Raw genomic sequence first — 19,137 nt, forward strand, 5'->3', positions numbered from 1 at the left:
TATCGACGTGACTTTCCAATGCCCAATGGAGTCCTGCACTTTCTATCTGTGTAACAAATACGCGCATATCCATTTTTTTAGAGTTCACCAAACGACCACGTTCCTGTAAATACGAAAGACTGTAAAATTGCCGCTACTGGAGATTCGGGACTAAAATGTACAATTCACCGTTCGCGAATGAGACGAAACTTTGGCATTAACGTTCTTTGCACTCCTTGCAAAGTTTTGTAAAACACCTATTCTCACTGTCGAATTGTCGTGATTCGCATGCCACGAATTGCACGCATTGGATCATCGTCTTAAATGGATTGCTAATCGTTTCTTTTTCGCTTTCATTGTGTTTCAGGGCTCCGACCCAAGAGTGGCTACCTGCCGGGGCAAGCTTCAGAACAGAAGAAGCAAACTCAACCAGGAAATCAACAAGGAACTCCGGCTACGGGCAGGCGCTGAGAATCTCTTCAAGTAAGTTCAATTCCCTCGTCGATTGCTCGTCCGAGTGACCTTTTGCCTCAAGAGTGAACCCCGCAAGTTTGTAACCTTTAAACGAGCCTCCGAGTCTTCGTAGAGCATCGTCCCGCCTCCATTAGACGGTCTTATAACTTCGTCAGAGCTCCCTTTCAAGCGAAATCATTTGTTTTATTCAAAGTGCGGGTGATTCTTCTCTGGAAACCGAGACCAGCCAGCGATTAGTTGAGTGAGCTGAGCTCAGCCAAGCTAAGCTTCCTGCCTCCGAAGGCGGTTTTATGGCTCGAACAGCTTCACGCTATCTCATTACTCCATCGGGCGTCGACCTACTTCGTATAACCCTCGTGCAAAAAGCACCACGCCCAGATCGAACCGTAGCAAAAACAAACCGGCATCTTACCCACGCGTTACCCGTCCCATTAAATTGCGATGGCTCAACTTTTTGTCAATACAAAAAATTAGCGATAGGGCATTTTTCGCCCAGTCGCCACGTGCGCATATACTTACGGTTTGCGAATATTTCGAACACCCGAGATACGCACTGACATCGATATTCCTGCGCGTTTGCCAATTTCTCTTCAAGATGCTCGCGGATCTCGGGGTGGAAGGGTTCGCGCTGATCGCGAAAGGAAGCGAGATATTGTACAATCTCTTGTCTATTATCTAGCTGCCTACCATCTAGCATTCGCACCCCAAGGTGTAGGTGTTGCTCTACGGCGGATGTGATACCTACCTACACGTTTACACGCGTGTAACGTATTTTGCTTACGAAGGCACCGAAGCCGATGGCGACGACGAAGGTCCTACAGGCATCAGGCGACCAGTTCAGTGACTCTTCTTGTATATCAAGGTCGGTCGCCCGAGGGAGACATTAGATAAATTACCGGCGCATGCGCACCTTGGGCTAATGCCACGCCGAAGTCTTCCGTAACAAATTACCCACCCTTACCTAGATTTATTATATTTATTTTGTTTATTACTTTTACACATCTCGCCTACCCAAGCAAGTCGTCGCGTTCCAGGAGTTATTGAGTACCTGGATTCAGGAACGACCGATCGTCGTAAGATACAATCGACCGCTAAATTTTCACCACGGATCATTCGGTGGTCGTGTAACCCGCAAGCCAGTCCCTTGTTGGAACATTTTTTCATTCAGAAGTAATCCGCTCTTATAATTGTTTTTCAATTTATATTATACATCCAATTCCTACGAAGAAACAAACCGGCTGCAGCGATGACTTGAACGATTCTTGCGTGAAAATGGAATTTCTTGCTTCTATTCGTTCCATGTCAGTATTCACGGCCTTGATATCTTCAATTTTCCGCTTCGAACACGTACCTGCCTGGTTCAGTACTGACGAGTTATACAGCATTCTGCGAATAGCAGAACAGGAATCCCGTAGCAACGTTACAGAATGTCACCCTTCATGAGAAGTTACCCTCAACGCATCATCTGGAAATTAAACATGATATAATGCTTTTCTATAAATTGGGACGATGGCTACAATGCGAACGTGCTGAAAAACTTGTTCTCGCATCGTTCGTGCAATTGCTCAATGACTGTACTCGGAAATTTTGCGCTATCTTAAGTGCTCCGAATTTTTTTTTTCTGCATACGATTTCACCTAGTGAAACTTAGCATCTGATCGACTAGTTTGACATCTGAACAAGATTAAATGTGACATGTTTATTTGCTGTATTCTAAGTACATTAATGCATCCTTCTTGTTCTACGATTTAAAGATAAGACGGACGAAAGCAAATTACCAATTTATATTGACTAAAGCCGGATATTTAGATAACTGTGCACCTAATTAAGTACACGCCTATTAACTTTAACTATCTTTACGATTAACTGAGTGCTCATGATGCAGGAACAAGTTACGTTGAGTAAAAGCTTTTTTGGATACTATAGGTAGAGAACGAATCCTATTCATTGTAGTTTTTGTGTCCATGTGATCATAATGGATACTTTCTGCAACAGATTGGATTGCATTCATGAGATTCATGTTCCTTCTGTACACGGTAGCTGCCATTACAGAGGTAATAAAAGCAGGGAATCCCGTTTTCACGCAAGAATCTACCAAGTCATTGTAGCTCTTTCACGATGAGTTATTATGAAACGTAGTTTAGATTGTATCAAAAAAAAAAAAAATGACACAGGCCTTTTGCCGTATAGTTACGTAGGAGAGAACCATTTTTAAGATTATTTCCGTGTAAGAATATATTCGCAGCCTGTAGCTTTGAGGGAAGATTTTCGTAACGATACTTTATTCCACTTAAGTCGTTCTCACTTCATCGACCTCACACCAACATGAATTTATATGTTGTAAAATGCACGACTTATAACCTGTCCCGTTATTTGATCAAATTTTAGGGCCACGACGAACAGAAAACTGAAGGAGACGGTCGCCCTGGAGTTGAGTTTCGTGAATTCGAATCTGCAGCTGCTCAAGGAACAGCTGGCTGAATTGAACAGCTCGGTGGAACTTTATCAGAATGCCGACAGGTGAGTTCCGTAATACCTTCTACCTCCGAAATACGTTTAAACTCTGTACGAATAACGATTCCGACGAGTCAGTCGCCACTTAATGCCGACTTATAAAAGCTGCGAGTAATTTTACTCCGTCGCATCCGCATTCACTTACACAGCATGAGCTCACTGTGTTCGGTTATACTCTATGCACAGTCCAGTATTCCCACGAGACGCCGCGATAAGACGTTGCGGGTCCCCCGTATCCGGCATAGTCGATTGATCGAGCGTATCTTCGCAATTTGAATTTCGAACACCGATTGCTGTTCCACGAACCGCGAACGATAGTTATCCGTTGCAGGCTGCAATCGGCACTCAGTATCACACCTACACAACTCCGTATGAACGCTCGCAATGCATATCGAAACTCGGAGCAGCTAGGCTCTTGCCACGTGAAAAGACGGAGCCTTGAGTTTCGCTGTAAACTAAAAATGTTGATGTAATTGCGGAAGTGATGCCACATAACTTAATGGACGTATGTTCAAAGCGATTGAAACCTGCTGGAGAGAAGGAATCGAAAATTAGAGCGTGTGATTCCAACGACCTCGGAATGGCAGTATTTCGATTTACCGAAGCGCGTCTCCCAGCGGGCTTCATTGTTTTTACGCGGGTTGTTCCCAACCGCAACTCCGACTCGCATCCGCGATGGCGCGATGACCGATAACAGATGCTCTTATCTTAAAGCGAGGTGTTAAACGGGTGCTCCTCTTGGCGCCCAAGGCGTTGCAGTGCAGACTCTGGGGAAACGTATACATCTTGTACCAGAATGGATCGCACGCCAGGAAGCACTCGAGAGGCGGGTGGTGGAGTGCATAGATATTCTAAACTGATACCACACCGCGGCAAGAATTGCATTACAAGTCGGCAGTGACCAGTAGGAAGCTGTCGTGGTGCTTGAAGTTCTCTTCGAGCCGGAGCAGCCGATACTTGTAACTGCGCCGACTGTTCAACCGGAGACCGATTTCGTCGGCAACTACCGGAATGATACCAGCTGTACAATGAGTATAATACAGCTGAAATGCAGAATTGAATCGTAAATATTGTTACAAGCATTGCAATGCTTGAAGTCGACGCGTATCTTGGAATGAACTGTGGCTCTCGGCGCAGAAACTTTTACCACCCCACAACTTCCGTCTGGCTTCTTCTGTCCGTCCGGCTGAGCAGCCGGGCAGCGCGTCGCGTTGGCTATGCTTCGATTCCTGGGTCACTGGCCGCCCACAACGCGATGTGTTACGGCGTCTAAGTAGGATCTCAGTTCTTGAAGGAAATTCTTTATAACGTATATTGTACGCTGGCGAGAGAAGTAGACATCGTGCCATGTCAGCTAACGCCAGCTCTGTGACTTTGTCCGCGGAACCATGCGACAGCAGATCTGATGAAAAAAACGTTGTACAGGTACCGTGGCATCGCTGGAATTAACAATCCCGAGAATTCAATCGTCTGTCGGTGAGCAGAAACTTGGACGGTTTCCTGATTGTGAATAGTATCATCTTCTGCATGACGGAATAACGAATCGGACCATAATAAATCCCGTAACATGATCGGTGTAGGTACAGAGTTCACTATACTCAGGACAAGAGCGGACAGCTGTCATTTACGGGTAATGGACTCAGGCCGAGAGTTGAATGGGTTGACAGAGCAGTTCAGCACGCGGTATATACTGATAATTATGATTACCAACTTCCCTGGGACTAGTTTCGTCGACTTTTGAGATTAATCATCCTGCAATTCTTTGTGGAAGCACCAAGCTGTCGCGTGCGAGAGATTTACGCGGATATATTTCGGCACTTGGTTGGTGTTTGCGCGCAGCAATGATGCCATACAGCGCTGTGTCTGTTTAGACGTTAGCTGAGCACGTCACTGGTTCGAAGATGTCTCGAGGAGTGAAATTGAGGGTGACTGCATCGATGAAGACACTGCTAGGCTAGACAGTGTGTCCAGTTTATCTCGGAAGCTCGTGTGGTCGCGTCAGCCAAAGTGTCTCGAGTCAACAAATGATAACCGTAACACATTAACATAATACATATATTCACATGTATACTAGCACGTTTCGATAAGATGCCTGAATTAATTATAGTCGCCCATTAAAATCTCGCGTTTATGCAGCTACAACATCGTACGCTCACGCACAATGACTGTAATATACTCTGCCCAGCGAAAACTAGTTTGGTGGTGTGTAGCCTGTAACGTACGTATTTATAATATTTACCGTCATAAAAGAAATCGGTGCTGTTCTCTGTCAATATGCAATTGGAATAGGTAATCCAATTTCCGAGCTGCTACACAGGCATAACATAACGTGGCATTAGATGCACCGCGACGTTGGACTCTCATTCAAACGGCTTCTTCCCTCATAAGGATTATGATTAGACGATGCATGGTATTTTCCGTCACGAGTCGTCAGACCCAGCTGGTCGATAATTCTGACGGGTGTGATCCAGTTCTAAATTCCGTAGACAGAGCGAAAATTCGTCTTTGAGAAACGGGGAATACTGTAAACGACGGGTTTCGGTTACACCCCGAGACCGGCAGCTGGTCATTGGTGCTTCTGCGAAGTCGTAGCAGAGTGAAGTACGGACACGTCTTGACGTACATGCCGAGTGACTTCAACATCCGCGTCAAGAGATGCAGCTACGGAGCCGAGACCCAACGGTTCTACCACTTTTTCTGAGGTGTGCCAGAAGTACGTCGACAATCATCTCACACTATCAGCTAACCGTCGTGTATGCGTGCGTGCCCTTCTCCACGTCTCATTCACTAACGGGAAGCCTGACGTGAGGCTAGCTGCGATAATTTATTATACGTGCTCCGACTAACGCATTGAAATAAATGTACCACAGAGTGTTTCAGAAATTTCACAAACATCCGACAATCCGCACGAATCTGAAAGAGACCAGAATTTAAATGCGCCGGAACAACTCAGCCGTCTCAAGGACGCGAGTTGCCCGTAATTTTTGAGGTCAATGAGGGGAGCAATTAAACAGCCCGTTGGAGCGTGTATAAGAAAGCATTCGCTAGTCCCACTACAGGAATGTTATGCAGACTCTCGGCTATGTTGGACATCGTGATAGTGATCGCAAGACGTAATCGTGATGCAGGCTTGTTTGTTTTTTACACGAGTTAATTGTTCAGCGGTACGACTGCACTACGATCATTGATCATTCCCCACCAAGTTTTGTTTCCGGAATGAAAACAGATACCAAACTTTCTAATGCGATTTCTTTATGATTCGAATTTGAATTTCCATCTTTAGGGTATAACTGCAGTTCGGCGAACTTTAAAATTCAAGCGAAGTTAATGACATGATAAATGAGACTCGACCAAAGTGAAGTTAATTGTATCACAATTGATGAAATCACGTTAAATGGAGGAGTGTTTGAATGAGGCCTTAAAGCGAGTCCGAGATCTCTCTAAGAAATTTCGAGCAGTTGTTTATACAAGCTCAACTGAAAGGTGAAATTTAAATATATGATTCAAAGCAAAGATTTCATTGACGGCCGGCTGGCTGCCTTTTGACCGGAGGAACCAGGCCACGAAAACATGTCAGACTTTCATCTCAGCGAATCAACTCGGAATGAACGCTTTATTGTATCCCGGTATGACGTGATGACTACGGAGGCGATAAGTTAGTTTAAGAATCCTCCTACGCCTAACTATGCGTGGTAGAAAGTGGAAGGAAATAATAATCATGAAAAGTTTTTGTGTCATTTTGGCTAAACATTCACACAATAAATCCATTCGAACTCATCTTCATCTTGAACTTCGTTTTATAGTACGTGTCAACATTGGCAGGATTTGATGTAATTGTTGATGTTACATGTGAATTACGGAAAAGATTCACGTCAACCGGATGTTTTGATGCAGTATAATTTGCAACTGACTCTTGTACAAAACAACAAATAACTTTTGCATGCATAACTAACAAGTAATAAACAGCCTAGTCATCCACCTTGTCTTACGAGAATTATACAATATTACATAACAATTTTCCGCGGTGTTATTGTTATGAATCTTGACCTCTGTATCTGGGCGGGGAACTGTAGGAAAATACAAATAACACAAAATGAGAAATGATGCGAGCTGTGTTACAGAGCATTGTTGACACTTTGTAATTAATGAGTTTTAATCGCCCGGAGTGCAAAATTCCCTGACCCAGCCACATGAATCATGGACGATACCATCATCGGAATATTTTACCAAGATCGCGGGGATTGATTTGCTTTAATCTCTACGCGATCCTTGATCCTTCATTTAACATCCTTGCGAATACGCCGCCGAGCATTTCCCCCGTATATCCGAAGATCTAGTTGCCTTGACTGAAGTAGGTATACATATAAGATTGCAGGTTGAACACTTACGTCAAAAACTTTGCACGGGAGATGCGTTAGAAAAGGAAGGAATAAATGTCGCATACCTTAATGAAATGAACTAATTACATGCCTTAGGAATGAAATTATGCATATTCCGCGGTTCTATGCTAGATCTTTACGCATTTCCCGCGGAGAATTCAAGTTGCTCGGGTTCTTTCGACAGACAACCGTGAAATTGATAACTTTGGTTACAATTAAATAATATAATCTATGGCTGTCGAGCGAGCAGTACTTGCTACGTATTTATAAAAGATTTAAATACTTGCCTTCTTCATTACTAGCCGATACCGTTACCTCGGCCGGGTTCTTCTGGTGATCCATTAGGGATTGAGCTGTTTTGAAAACTGTATCTTTTCAACCATCACGGAGGAAGTCACGGGTATCACAGTCTATGTAGTGTACAGTGCGGTAGGCTGCTAATTATTATTATTTTATAACGGGAATAGACAAGAAATTGTAATTGATTGCGTATTCGTAAGAGCAAATGAGACCATCCTATTAGTTATTTATGTTCGGCTTGAGTCTCGCACACCGGCTGCGCTGTAACAGAAGGAATAAAGATTTCAATCGAGCTACACGTTCGTACGTGCAGCATACATCATATATTCACATACGAATGTTGCTTGTAACCACAATTTAGGCGTACTTACTACTAAATTTTACTCACGGTTCGTGAAGGGTGTATCATTAAATTGCTGAAAACCTAATGATGAGAACTTTTTCGTATCTGGCCGTAGCTAGAAGGCAGCTTGCGATAAAAAGTACCCGCGTTTACTCTCTGATCTTGTCATCTCTTCAAGTATTCACGACTTAATTTACCGTTCTGCTTGTGAGTAAAAAAGATGCGAAGTCTCGTCGGAGGTAATAACTTGGTATATCGACGAGAGGATATATAATGTCGTAATTCTTGAACCAAAAAATTGAATTCATCTTCGCATAATTACGACAAACGTTTCTCGATGAAAAGTTAAAAATTTTGTTCGTGCATTTCGATATTTTGCGACAGTTCGATTCTCGCTTTTCGTATGAATACGTACTTCAATCCAGCAACGTGTCAGAAACGAATTAGTGTATTGCGAGGTGTATTGCTACAGGTAAACAGCACTGATTCACGATTTACAAATTCCCGGTTGATTGTTATTATCCTTAAGCACATTCCTATCAGAGCATTAAACTTCATCTTAATATAAATTTTATTACAGCGAGGAACCTGTAATGCCCATGATACCGTTGGGCCTGAAGGAGACCAAAGACATTGACTTTCGAGAGCCGTTTAAAGTGAGTATTTACCTTGAAATATTTTACTTTCCCGTTCTTCATTTTGCCGCTATTTTAGCTACTAATATCGTCAAATTACCTGGTTAGTGCTGTCAAAAATGGCGTTAAGCTCTTGTATAAAGATGTAAGAACTTCAGGGGAAATGGAAAGAAAGGAAAAGCAGGGAAAGGAATGTCACAGCTCGTACAATACTCAAATTACAGGCTATGCGATTTAATTCTATACTTTATTGTTTATAAGTGCGTGCTTGCATGTGTCAATATTTCACGGTTTTCTCAACACCGAGTTTAAAAACAAGGTTACATTAGTGGGGGAACATCAGGATTATCCACGAAATCGTTCGATGGTATTTTCTCCTCAGGCCGACAAACATCTTTGTGCCTTTCCAACAACTTGTTTTTTTCTTGATGCTTCTTGTTGTTATCCACTATTCTCGTGTAGTCGAGGTCATCTTTCTCGGGGCCAATCTCTAAAAATTCCCGTCTCGTTGAGGCGGACTGGGCCTTTACTGATTTGATGGGTTTGCTTTCCGTTGACTTCTTGGCTTTGTCCTCTGGCTTCGCAATTAGTTTTAATGGATTTAAACGCGGCATTGTTACCACCAAATGCCCTGTCGTTTGAGATCTTTGAACTGTACTTTTCTCGGTCAAAACTTCACTGGACAGGGTCAGTTGTAATATTTTGCCTTTGATGGTCACTCTGACGTAGCCAGGCTGAACATCGACGTCCAAAAAGGAAGTATCCAAATGCCTGCAGTCACATACGTCACAAAGTTTATAAATTTTCATCGACTCGTAAGCCTACGTATCAACTATACCTGTTAGCTTACTTGTAAACAGCTATGTCTAGAATGATTTTGTCGCGGTCACTTTCATCGTCCAAACGAAATGGTACTTTGGGCTGATTTATGTTGAATGGCCGTCCGTCCGAGTTGAACAATTTCGGAACGTATTTCGGCTTTTTAGCCTCGTCATCTTTCCTCTCTCTCTTTTCCCTGTTTCTCCTGTTCTCTCTTGCAATGGCAATGCGGTCCTCAGGAGTGTGCGAGCTTGTGCTCTTCCAAAATTTTTCGCTACGTTCCTCGTCATCCTCACCGCCCTACATAAAGTGGTCATGTGATGTTTAACGCGTCGCGAGATCTTTAAATGATCCTTTTCATTATATTCGAACTACGACTTACCGTTAGGCACACCTACCTTTTCCGTTCCATCTTCATTGAGTTCGCTAATTCTGACCGATTCGCTTCTCTGATGACGTAGAATTTGCTCCTTACGGATCTTAGCGTAGTTCCAGTACCCTCTGAGAACGTCGTCGGAAGCCTCGGCGTATCTCTGAAGGGCTATAATCCTCTCCGACCTCGATATCTCGGCCATATCGAGTTCCTTCAACTGTGGCAGTGTCGCTACGACATACTCACGGTAACCCTCGTAATCCGTGAAAGGATTTCCCGTTAATATCAATGACTCCAGGTGCTCGTTCTCTCTGGGAAATATCACTGAATCAAAACTTGGACCAACACTATCCGCGTTAATTACACAGTCACGTCGATCTTGAAGCAATTTTACCTCAGTGACTTGATGCCTCGAAGATCCCCGATAAAGTTTACTGTTAAATCTAACTTTTTAAGACTTTCTAATCCCTCCAAATTTTCTATTACTTCGATGTTGTTCAACGCCAGATTAAGGTACTCCAATTTCTTTAGCATACCCAGGTTTTCGATTTTGGATATTAGATTGTACTGCAGGAGTAGTATTTTCAAGTTTCTGCACCACCTATCTATGTGTTCGATTTTTTCAATGTCTTCCTGGTGCAGTGTTATTTCCTCAAGGCTTGCAATTTCTCCCTCATTGTGTTCGGAACGTTTTCGTATAAGTTCTATCGTGATTCGCACCATATTCGCCCAAGTTCGTCTTCCTACAATTGTGGTTAGGTATGTACTAGTTGACGTTGGTAACGAAATATCGATTTAACATATCGAGTAGCAACTAGGGGTGTCTTAGCCAATTCGTTCTCCAGGTCGACATAAAATTTTCTCTGAAACAAGGCCAATCCAATACATTCGTTTTGACTAATAGCAACCTTTCTAGACAAAAATACTTCTGAAGACGTATATCTAGAAATACGATTCTTCATAATCACGGATTCGTTATTTCTAAAACAACCTTTCTTTTCTAGGATTTTATTTTAGAGCACTACAGTGAGGATGGCAGCCATTACGAAGAAGCGATTGCAGACCTCATGGATACTAGACAGGTATGAAATTGTCAAAATGTAGAATTCATTGCTGAAATCGTTGCCAAATCATCGAATGGAATGGCATCAGAACGATTTCACAAGAATTCAAACGAAATTCCATCGATTGCGACACTTCTTAAACGGTCATGTAATTTACTACTGACACACCGTCGTGCTTGTCGCTTGTCGAAGCTTTCTCCAGAAAAATCACGTATACCAAAGAGCACTTGAGATTGCTGCCTATAAACGAAGAGGGACGCGGTAAATCCTGTGAATTATCGACGGCATAAAGTACAATCAGTATTTTCAGTCGTCTCTGTGTGTATATCACCAGGGTTTACTGATCGTGGCCCAAGGGATTCTGAATTGAAATATTTTTCAATTTGCAAATCGATCCTTGATGCTATTCACGATTTTTTTCCAAACGAACCTACCGAATAATGTACCATCAACTTGAACGATCAGCGCATGAAACGAACCATCTGATTTATTTTATGCTACCGATATTACAAGAGAAACGTCACAGTTGTGTGCCGCTCGCTGACCTCAAACATTACATTACTCAGTCGACCCACGCGATAATGCAGTCAATCAGCGTGAACCGTATATAGTACAGTTGCAAAAAATAATCAATACAAAAGATCCCCCTTCCGAAAAAAGAAACTAAAAGTGTACCTACATCACCGCATACTGAAAATGTCCTTCGATTCTAGGCCATGAGGACGCCGACTCGTGACACGCCAGGAATAGCGTTGCTTCTCCGCTACTATAACCAGCTTTACTTCATCGAGAGAAGATTTTTTCCACCGGATCGAAGCTTGGGAATATATTTCGAATGGTTCGACTCTTTGACGGGAGTTCCTAGCTGTCAGCGAACAGTGGCGTTCGAAAAAGCTTCGGTTCTCTTCAACGCTGGTGCTCTTTATACGCAGCTGGGTGCCAGACAGGACAGACGAACAGCTCGGGGACTCGATCAGGCGGTCGACTCCTTCCTCCGAGCCGCTGGTACCTTTAGGTACATCCACGAAAACTTTACCAACGCTCCGAGCATGGATTTGGGTCCAGAGATGCTGGAAATGCTCGTTCAGCTGATGCTGGTAAGATTTGTTTGTGCTTGTGAAAAAAACAATGAAAACTGAATCCTTGACTCCGAATTTCATTTCAGTACAGAATATATATAGGTACCTATGTATGCATGTATGTATTTATGTATTACAATACAATGACTGTTCGTAATTTCACTTTAGAATGAGACACCCGTTCAAGCGCATGTGGAATTAGTCGATTAGCATAAATCAAGGCGTCTATACCTTATTATACTTTATATGTCAGAGGGCGTGTTGTTCACAATGACGCTGTCTAGTCATACGGCAGATTTCGTTGTAAATTAACATATTCCTATTATCCACTCTAGACGTCATTGCTCGACGGCGCGTGCGTGTGACTTGGTTTTCTTTTTTCTTTGGTCCCTTTCCTCTCTCTCTGAATCGGGCGTATGCCGAAAGTCGCATATCGTTACATCGGGAAATCACGATTCATGCAATCAGGCTTTTGCCCGAAAAGAACGCCTCTGAAGTATATTAATTTCTCTTATTCCAGGCTCAAGCGAGGGAATGTCTTTTTGAAAAATTGGAATTGCAGTCAAGAGATAGCAGGGATATCGATATATCTTTGGACCTTGCTCAAGAGGCTGCGCAGGTAATGGTTTCTCGCTAGTGTGATTATACTCTGTAAATATTGTACTACGTGCGTAAAAAGTGACGGTGCTTGCACGTTCATAAATGCTTCTGTTTCAGGTAGCAGCGGTTTACGCAGATGTTCATTCCCTCATTTCGCGTGAACCGGTACGCGACTACGTCCCCGAGTCATGGGTATCGTTGATTCTTGTCAAACGTGAACACCACTTAGCGATGGCTCACAAGCATTGTGCCGTTGGGCTTCTGGAGCGACCAGTCTCCGAAATGCGTGTAGAGACGAGGCTCGTCCTCGAGCACATTCAGGAAAGTGATGGTAAAACTCAGATAGACACAACTGTGCCGAAGGACGAACAGGAACGCAAGCTTTTGAGTAAGATTTTTCGTGAAAAAAAAAGAGAGAAATTGGCGAAACACGCCAGCACACATCAGATTTTGAATAGATCTGAATTTTACGACGATATAAATTCACGATTTTACCTGCAGGTAGAGCTCATTTGAGAGAGGCTCAAATACTTCACGAAGAGAGTCAAAGGCTGCAACGAATGTGCCGCGAATTGAAGGGCAAACAAGCGTTGGCGAGGGTTTTGAAGAGGGCGCAGGACGCCACCTTCGAAGAATACAATCGGGTTGGCGACGAGGATGATTTCCGGGAACTTCTCGATCCTCCTCACATTTTAGGTGAGTCCTGAAATTTAATATTCGCTCCAGCGTTAGACGAGATCATTTTTCTCGTGCAACAAGTTGCGCACTGCGTTCTGTATTGTTTGTAACCCACCAGCTTGTGCAATGATACCAGGTATAGTTGTCACCGACTCATCACGAGTATAAGATTGCGCAATTTTCGTTACACAGCGAAATAAATGCTGCCATGATTATGTGGTTCGTATTACTCAGGTAGTCAGACTGCAGTTTGCACACAGTGAGCAGGTAACGATAATGGACAATCCGATAGGCATTTAACCTTTATCTATAATTTTTTTTATCGCAAAACGAACGGACTAATCTGACTCATGGTTTACACTCATTTTGAAAGGTTGCCTAAAAAATCCCTGCTCGCCATCTTTGCACATACTGTGTAAATAAGTGTGGGAGATTTTATCACGAATCGTTAGGAGTGAGGTATTTATTGGTACTCACAGATAAAGATCTTTGCTTTTTTTAAAGAAGCATTAATAAAAATTTGAGCTTATTGCACTGAAAACACGTCCGTCTGATTTATGGCAGTCAAAAGTTGGTTTATTCCATGTTTATTGATAGTTGAAAAACGGTGTTCAAGCCAAAATTTCATAGGCAATTCTACACCTTCTTTCTGTTTGCAAGTAAAATGAACAATAAACATACAATGCTCGTAGATTGTACAGCACCAAAAAAGCATTTTGCCAGGTTTTTCGAGTCTCTAAAAATTAAATACTTTTACTCATCTACCTATTCGTTTTATTCCTCTCTTCAGTCATTACAATTTAAACATTTTTCCAGCATCCACAAAGTTTCAGTTGAGTCTGACCCATCCAGACTTCGGTCAGCACGGTGTGGACGATTTATTCAGATCCCTTGGTCCTGTTGCAATATTTTCCGCAAAGAGACACTGGACGGCGCCAAGATTGGTTCAGCTTCAGAGAGGTCCTGGGGGCGAAGGATTCGGATTCAGCGTTCGCGGTGACGCTCCAGTTATCGTGGCTGCGGTCGATCACAACTCCTTGGCCGACGTAAGTGGATGGACGTATGTCTCACTTTAGAGTTCGTCAATTTACCGAAGCAAAATGATAATTATTTGGTCTCCGTGTAAACTCGATAGGAATCGAAAGCAATATGTCCAATGAATAATAATGATTCCAGTTGGGTGGAATGAAAGAAGGTGACTTCATCGTTAGTATCGGAGACAAGGACGTCAAATGGGCTTCTCATGATCAAGTTGTGCGTCTGATAAAGCAATGCGGGGATTCCATCAGTTTGAAACTTGTCACTCCGATGGATAGAAATTATCTGAAAGTAAGTTGGCTTACACTTCTCACTATAACGATGATGCGAGGGTAGCGCGTTAAAGACATTTTTATAACCCGCCTCACAGAAACCAGTGAAATCGAACCGTCACGACAAAGGTAGCGTCTCCGCCAGCAGTTCGTCGGGTGTTTCTTCAGGACAACCGAGTCCTGCAGGATCGGTAACGACTGCTCACGTCGCTAGGAGGCTCCCTTGGAATCCTTTCAAAAAATCTGGCAGTCAACGGGACAGCAGAGACCTCACATTTGACAACGTCATACTGAGATGATCTTACATCACTCTAAAAAATTGTCTGATGAATTTAGAGAATCAGATTTGCGAGACGCCACTCTGCAGAAGCTTCTATTTATACACTGCAAGTGAGTAGATCTGATCATACAAGGGTATACCGAATTCTTCGCCGTCATTTATTGCCCGCCCCTGCTTTGCTCTGCAATTATTGCAGCTTCGCTGATGAATAGCGTCGTAGACGAGTTTTTGCTCTCGTGATAAGATTAATTGACAGACTTTTCTTGGCAATCGTACGCTTTTATTTTCTTAAATAATTTGTTTATCTACATACGAGTAATATGGTGAAATTAGGATTTCTTTTTTCTGTATTTGAAAAGAAAAAACAAAATTAATGAAGAAAACTTGGGTAATTAATCTTAAAAAAAAAAAAACAACTTAATCGCGCAGACGGTGTGGGCCAATTTTTTTTTCATACTATTGATCGGGAAAATCACAATCTTGTCGGAGGAAAGGATTCATTTAACTTTTTCTCAATATATATAAATGGTTATCGCGATGAATAACTATTGTATTACAGATTTGTATAAAATCATTAATTGTATGATAAGAATCGTATGTCATAAAGATGCTTATACCATAAGTATCTTGGGAAGCTCATTATAGAAGTAAAAAATGCTTAATAATAATTTATACATTACAATGTAAAGCAATTTGCATAACATATATGAACAGTGTAATATAGCGTTAGAGTAATGTTTATATATATATTTGCCATACAAATTTCATGGGGTGATAAGAATCTCTAACTATGGAAGGGACGTTGTAGTTAGTTAGACATTGTTATTATAACGTGAGACTGCATCCACACCTTTCTCGTCAAATCGAGATCAAATGGCCAAGGTCGTTGAATGCATACATAAATATAATAACACCAAACTGGGATGCTAAACCGAGAAAGAGTTGAGTATAATCTTTATAAGTTCAAATTTGTCTACTTCCTCAAAACTTATTACAGGTTTTTCGCCAAATCTACCGGACTTTGGAGTGAACGTTTTTGAATATTCCCTGCCACAAGTCGTACTTGGTATTTGTCATTATCTGACCTAACTGTTTTGGTCACGTTTTTTCATTGTTTCGATAACTCGGACATTTCGAACCACTAAATGCCCCTTCCAGACATCAAATATTATAAACAATTAAGGATTGTACAATTTAATTAATCGTCTAGTACAGTTCGCAATGTACATACTTGAATATATTATATCATAATTTGTAGTTATATACCGTCTACATTAGGTGTTATATATACCGATTGTATTTCAGGAATCCGTTGCAGGTAACAGGATGGTCTGAGGACTTTGTGGTTGTAAAATTTTTATGATAATTTTTCAGACTATCCTGTACGGTAACAAGATAATATAAATATCTTTCGTTGTATACTGTTATTGATTATTGAGCGATAAAGAATATATTAAAGGCATATCAAATTCACCGGTTATTCTTTATACATATTTTTCTAAACTTGAATAATCAAATTCACATGCGCCATAATACCGTTAGCATTGGTACCACAGTATCAGAGTAATCCTATTACCGTGACTCTGATGTTGTATCTCATTACCGATGAACAGAATATTTCGTCGCTTTGTAATCGACTGCGGATCATATTTTGTAATCTGCTGAACCGGTAAAGGCGAAAACTGAATATGCCTACGTAAGTATGAGGACAAGTACGGAAATAGATTAACGTAATACTAAAATTATCGATTTTCATTTCACTTCTTTAATATTCGTGGACACTTTTTAATACTTTCGTATTCATGCCATTTTTCGCGTAAAAAGATTCTTTTCATTTTCCGAATTTCGTTTTCGGTTAAAACAGACTCGAATGAGTAATTTTTACTCATCTTTTATTTGATCGATTTTGTCTTTTTTGAAAGGACACTGAATAAATTTTCATTAAATCTCAAGAACGAAACACTTGTTCAGATCATCTAGAATTCATTGAAATTTCTGTACAATTTTACGTACAAAATGCCGACCTCATCTGTTAAACAGGTAACAGAAAATTGAAATACAAAATAATTACATAACAAACAAAAACATCATAAAATTAACATGCTCCAGGAAATGAAAGGGTCTTCATAAATTTTTTTAAATCATCTAACATCAAGTATGGCTGGTTACGATTTGTTTTGAAGTCTTAAATGAAATTTATATTCCTTAAACGAATGTATATAATACGAGTATAGCTATATATAGACTGCTGGAAAAATGGGCGAATTCGAGGAATTTATCTGTCGATAACCAATTATAAGTCGTTTCCGAAACATGTGAGGACCGCAAAACATGGCACAGAGCAAAACGGTTGACGTTAACGATAATTTCATTGATTTTAATTTTAAAGAATGAAGCTTGTTCTACATATTTTTGTCTAGAAGAAACCCGAATAGAATTAGATGATTGACTGCCGAGGTATGAATTCCCAAAATTTATCCATTCTTTCAACCATATCGTATAGCTATAACCCGCTGATTCGATCCCGGAAATTTTAAACCTTACAGAGATCTAATGGTAAGTCTGATCTTTGATCGATTGTTATTGAATTAAGAATGATCGACCAAATTGCTTATTAGTAATTCAGCCCAGACCTGGTTTTTGAAGAACTTATTTACCAGTTAATGATACATCGTATAATGGAAATTGATTCCTTCGAAGAAAATCAAATTACATAATATGTTATGTCAATTGATATACGATATATTTTGCATGGGACGGTTGAAGCGGCACGTAGCGCATTCAAAATCCCATTTGTATCCGATGTCACGATGCCCGTTAATCAATTAATTCGAATCGATTGCAAATGTTAATATTACCTACCAATTCTAATTGTAAGTACGTTGCGCGTATAGAACAACCTTGTGGAATGCATTAGGTCGTCGACACGGTAATCAGTGATCGATAGTGCCACGATATTGAAAAATCTCTGGTGGAAGTACAAACGTACACGCGTGGAAAATCCTAATGAATACCCATAAAGACATTGATACCGACCACGAGCCTTCGGAACACTTATGCAATGAACACGATCCGTGTATACATAGTTTTTTCTTTTACGGTATGCGACACAATAAATTTAGTTAGATGCTCATAAAAAGTACAGAATAAACTTTTTCACGGAATATCGCACTATGTGACGCAATTTTACTACCTGAAGTTGCGAAGCACTGTCGGCGTATGTGACGAATCTCCATAATTCGCTAATTTTATACGAGAAAAATTACGTAATAATTTCACGATTTTATTCGACTGAAGAAATCTATCTCGAAAGCTCCAGATTGTTAAGCTTAAGCGCAATTTTGTCATTGAGAGTTGTTTTTTTACTATTGTTCTTTAAAGTAAAAGAAACTGGAGCATTGTATTTTGGCGGTAGAAGTGTCTAGTCGATTGACATAAATGTGGTTCTACGTGATGATACGAATTATTGTTTTAACTTTTTTTGCCTAATCAAATAATACTTATTTCTTTTTTTTAATTGCAAAAATTTTTTATCCACCACATTTGGTATATTCAACGAACTCTGTTGACTCTGTTGTTCATGAAAGCATTAAATATTCGAGAGGGAAAGTCAAATTCTTTGTCAAAAGTATCGTATGATCGATCAGTGATAGCAACGTATTCTGTAGACGGTTATAGGAATAAGGTATACTCAATTTCTGTAAATAGTTTTCCACGTTCGTTTGACTCAAACGGAATTTTGATTGTATGGTAGATAAATCGAACAAATGATTCGTTTTGATCGTAGTTATGTCACGTATTTTTCAATACCTTACACAATATTTTTTCGAAACCGCAATTATGGATTGATTAATAAAAATTCTGACGGTGTGTGAAACAATTTTTGCCATTAAAGGTATCGTTATACACATCGAGTTCAAAAGTGATATTATAAATCGTGGCTAATTCACGGTCATGGAACACCGAAGATTACGACGCGGTTTCGTTCGTGTGTGTAGGAATGTTAGTTTGGTGGTCACTCAGCTCACTGAAATGACACTGCGACGTAACTAAATGAACGATTAATATTTTGAACGTGCAGGTTTCCTGCAACGCCAGACGTCAATGCCACCAGTTTACCCTCGTCTATTTTGCAAACAGATGTTAAATTATCCGTACTAGGGTCCACGGTAGGCTATATCAATAAATCTGCCAGCCAGTGCAAACAAAATGAAATTCCTCGGAACTGTAACTATTATAATCTACCTGTATACATGTAAAATTGTGAAATCTCACGAGCAAGACGGATATGCCAACGTATACATATACAA

The 19,137-nt window shown here is 40.9% G+C and overlaps 2 protein-coding genes across 6 annotated transcripts in view; one reads left to right on the forward strand and one right to left on the reverse strand.

Annotated features, from left to right (window-relative positions):
• The window catches only part of LOC107216629 (rhophilin-2), a 50,737-nt gene extending 34,437 nt beyond the window's left edge, over positions 1-16,300 (forward strand). For 4 of the 5 annotated variants that reach the window (XM_015653876.2, XM_046734931.1, XM_015653873.2 and 1 more), the window contains 11 exons: positions 347-462; positions 2,842-2,973; positions 8,570-8,645; positions 10,821-10,898; positions 11,594-11,977; positions 12,480-12,578; positions 12,677-12,947; positions 13,061-13,255; positions 14,054-14,283; positions 14,414-14,566; positions 14,646-16,300. In XM_015653876.2, coding sequence (XP_015509362.1) covers positions 347-462; positions 2,842-2,973; positions 8,570-8,645; positions 10,821-10,898; positions 11,594-11,977; positions 12,480-12,578; positions 12,677-12,947; positions 13,061-13,255; positions 14,054-14,283; positions 14,414-14,566; positions 14,646-14,846 — 1,935 coding nt within the window. In that variant the 3' untranslated portion in view covers positions 14,847-16,300. Of the gene's footprint in view, positions 1-346; positions 463-2,841; positions 2,974-8,569; positions 8,646-10,820; positions 10,899-11,593; positions 11,978-12,479; positions 12,579-12,676; positions 12,948-13,060; positions 13,256-14,053; positions 14,298-14,413; positions 14,567-14,645 lie in introns of those variants that run through there. The other variant, XM_046734932.1, reaches the window with a different exon arrangement.
• Positions 8,870-11,692, reverse strand: LOC124293580 (protein tilB-like). Its single transcript, XM_046734935.1, has 5 exons — positions 11,560-11,692; positions 10,211-10,559; positions 9,842-10,127; positions 9,475-9,743; positions 8,870-9,395 (listed from the first exon to the last, which is right to left on the reverse strand). Exons 2-5 carry the CDS (start codon positions 10,537-10,539, stop codon positions 8,945-8,947), a joined length of 1,335 nt encoding a protein of 444 aa, XP_046590891.1. The 5' UTR covers positions 10,540-10,559; positions 11,560-11,692; the 3' UTR covers positions 8,870-8,944.
• Positions 16,301-19,137: the final 2,837 nt, after the last annotated feature.

Source organism: Neodiprion lecontei, chromosome 3 (assembly GCF_021901455.1).
Source record: "Neodiprion lecontei isolate iyNeoLeco1 chromosome 3, iyNeoLeco1.1, whole genome shotgun sequence".
Classification (NCBI taxonomy): Eukaryota; Metazoa; Arthropoda; class Insecta; order Hymenoptera; family Diprionidae; genus Neodiprion; species Neodiprion lecontei.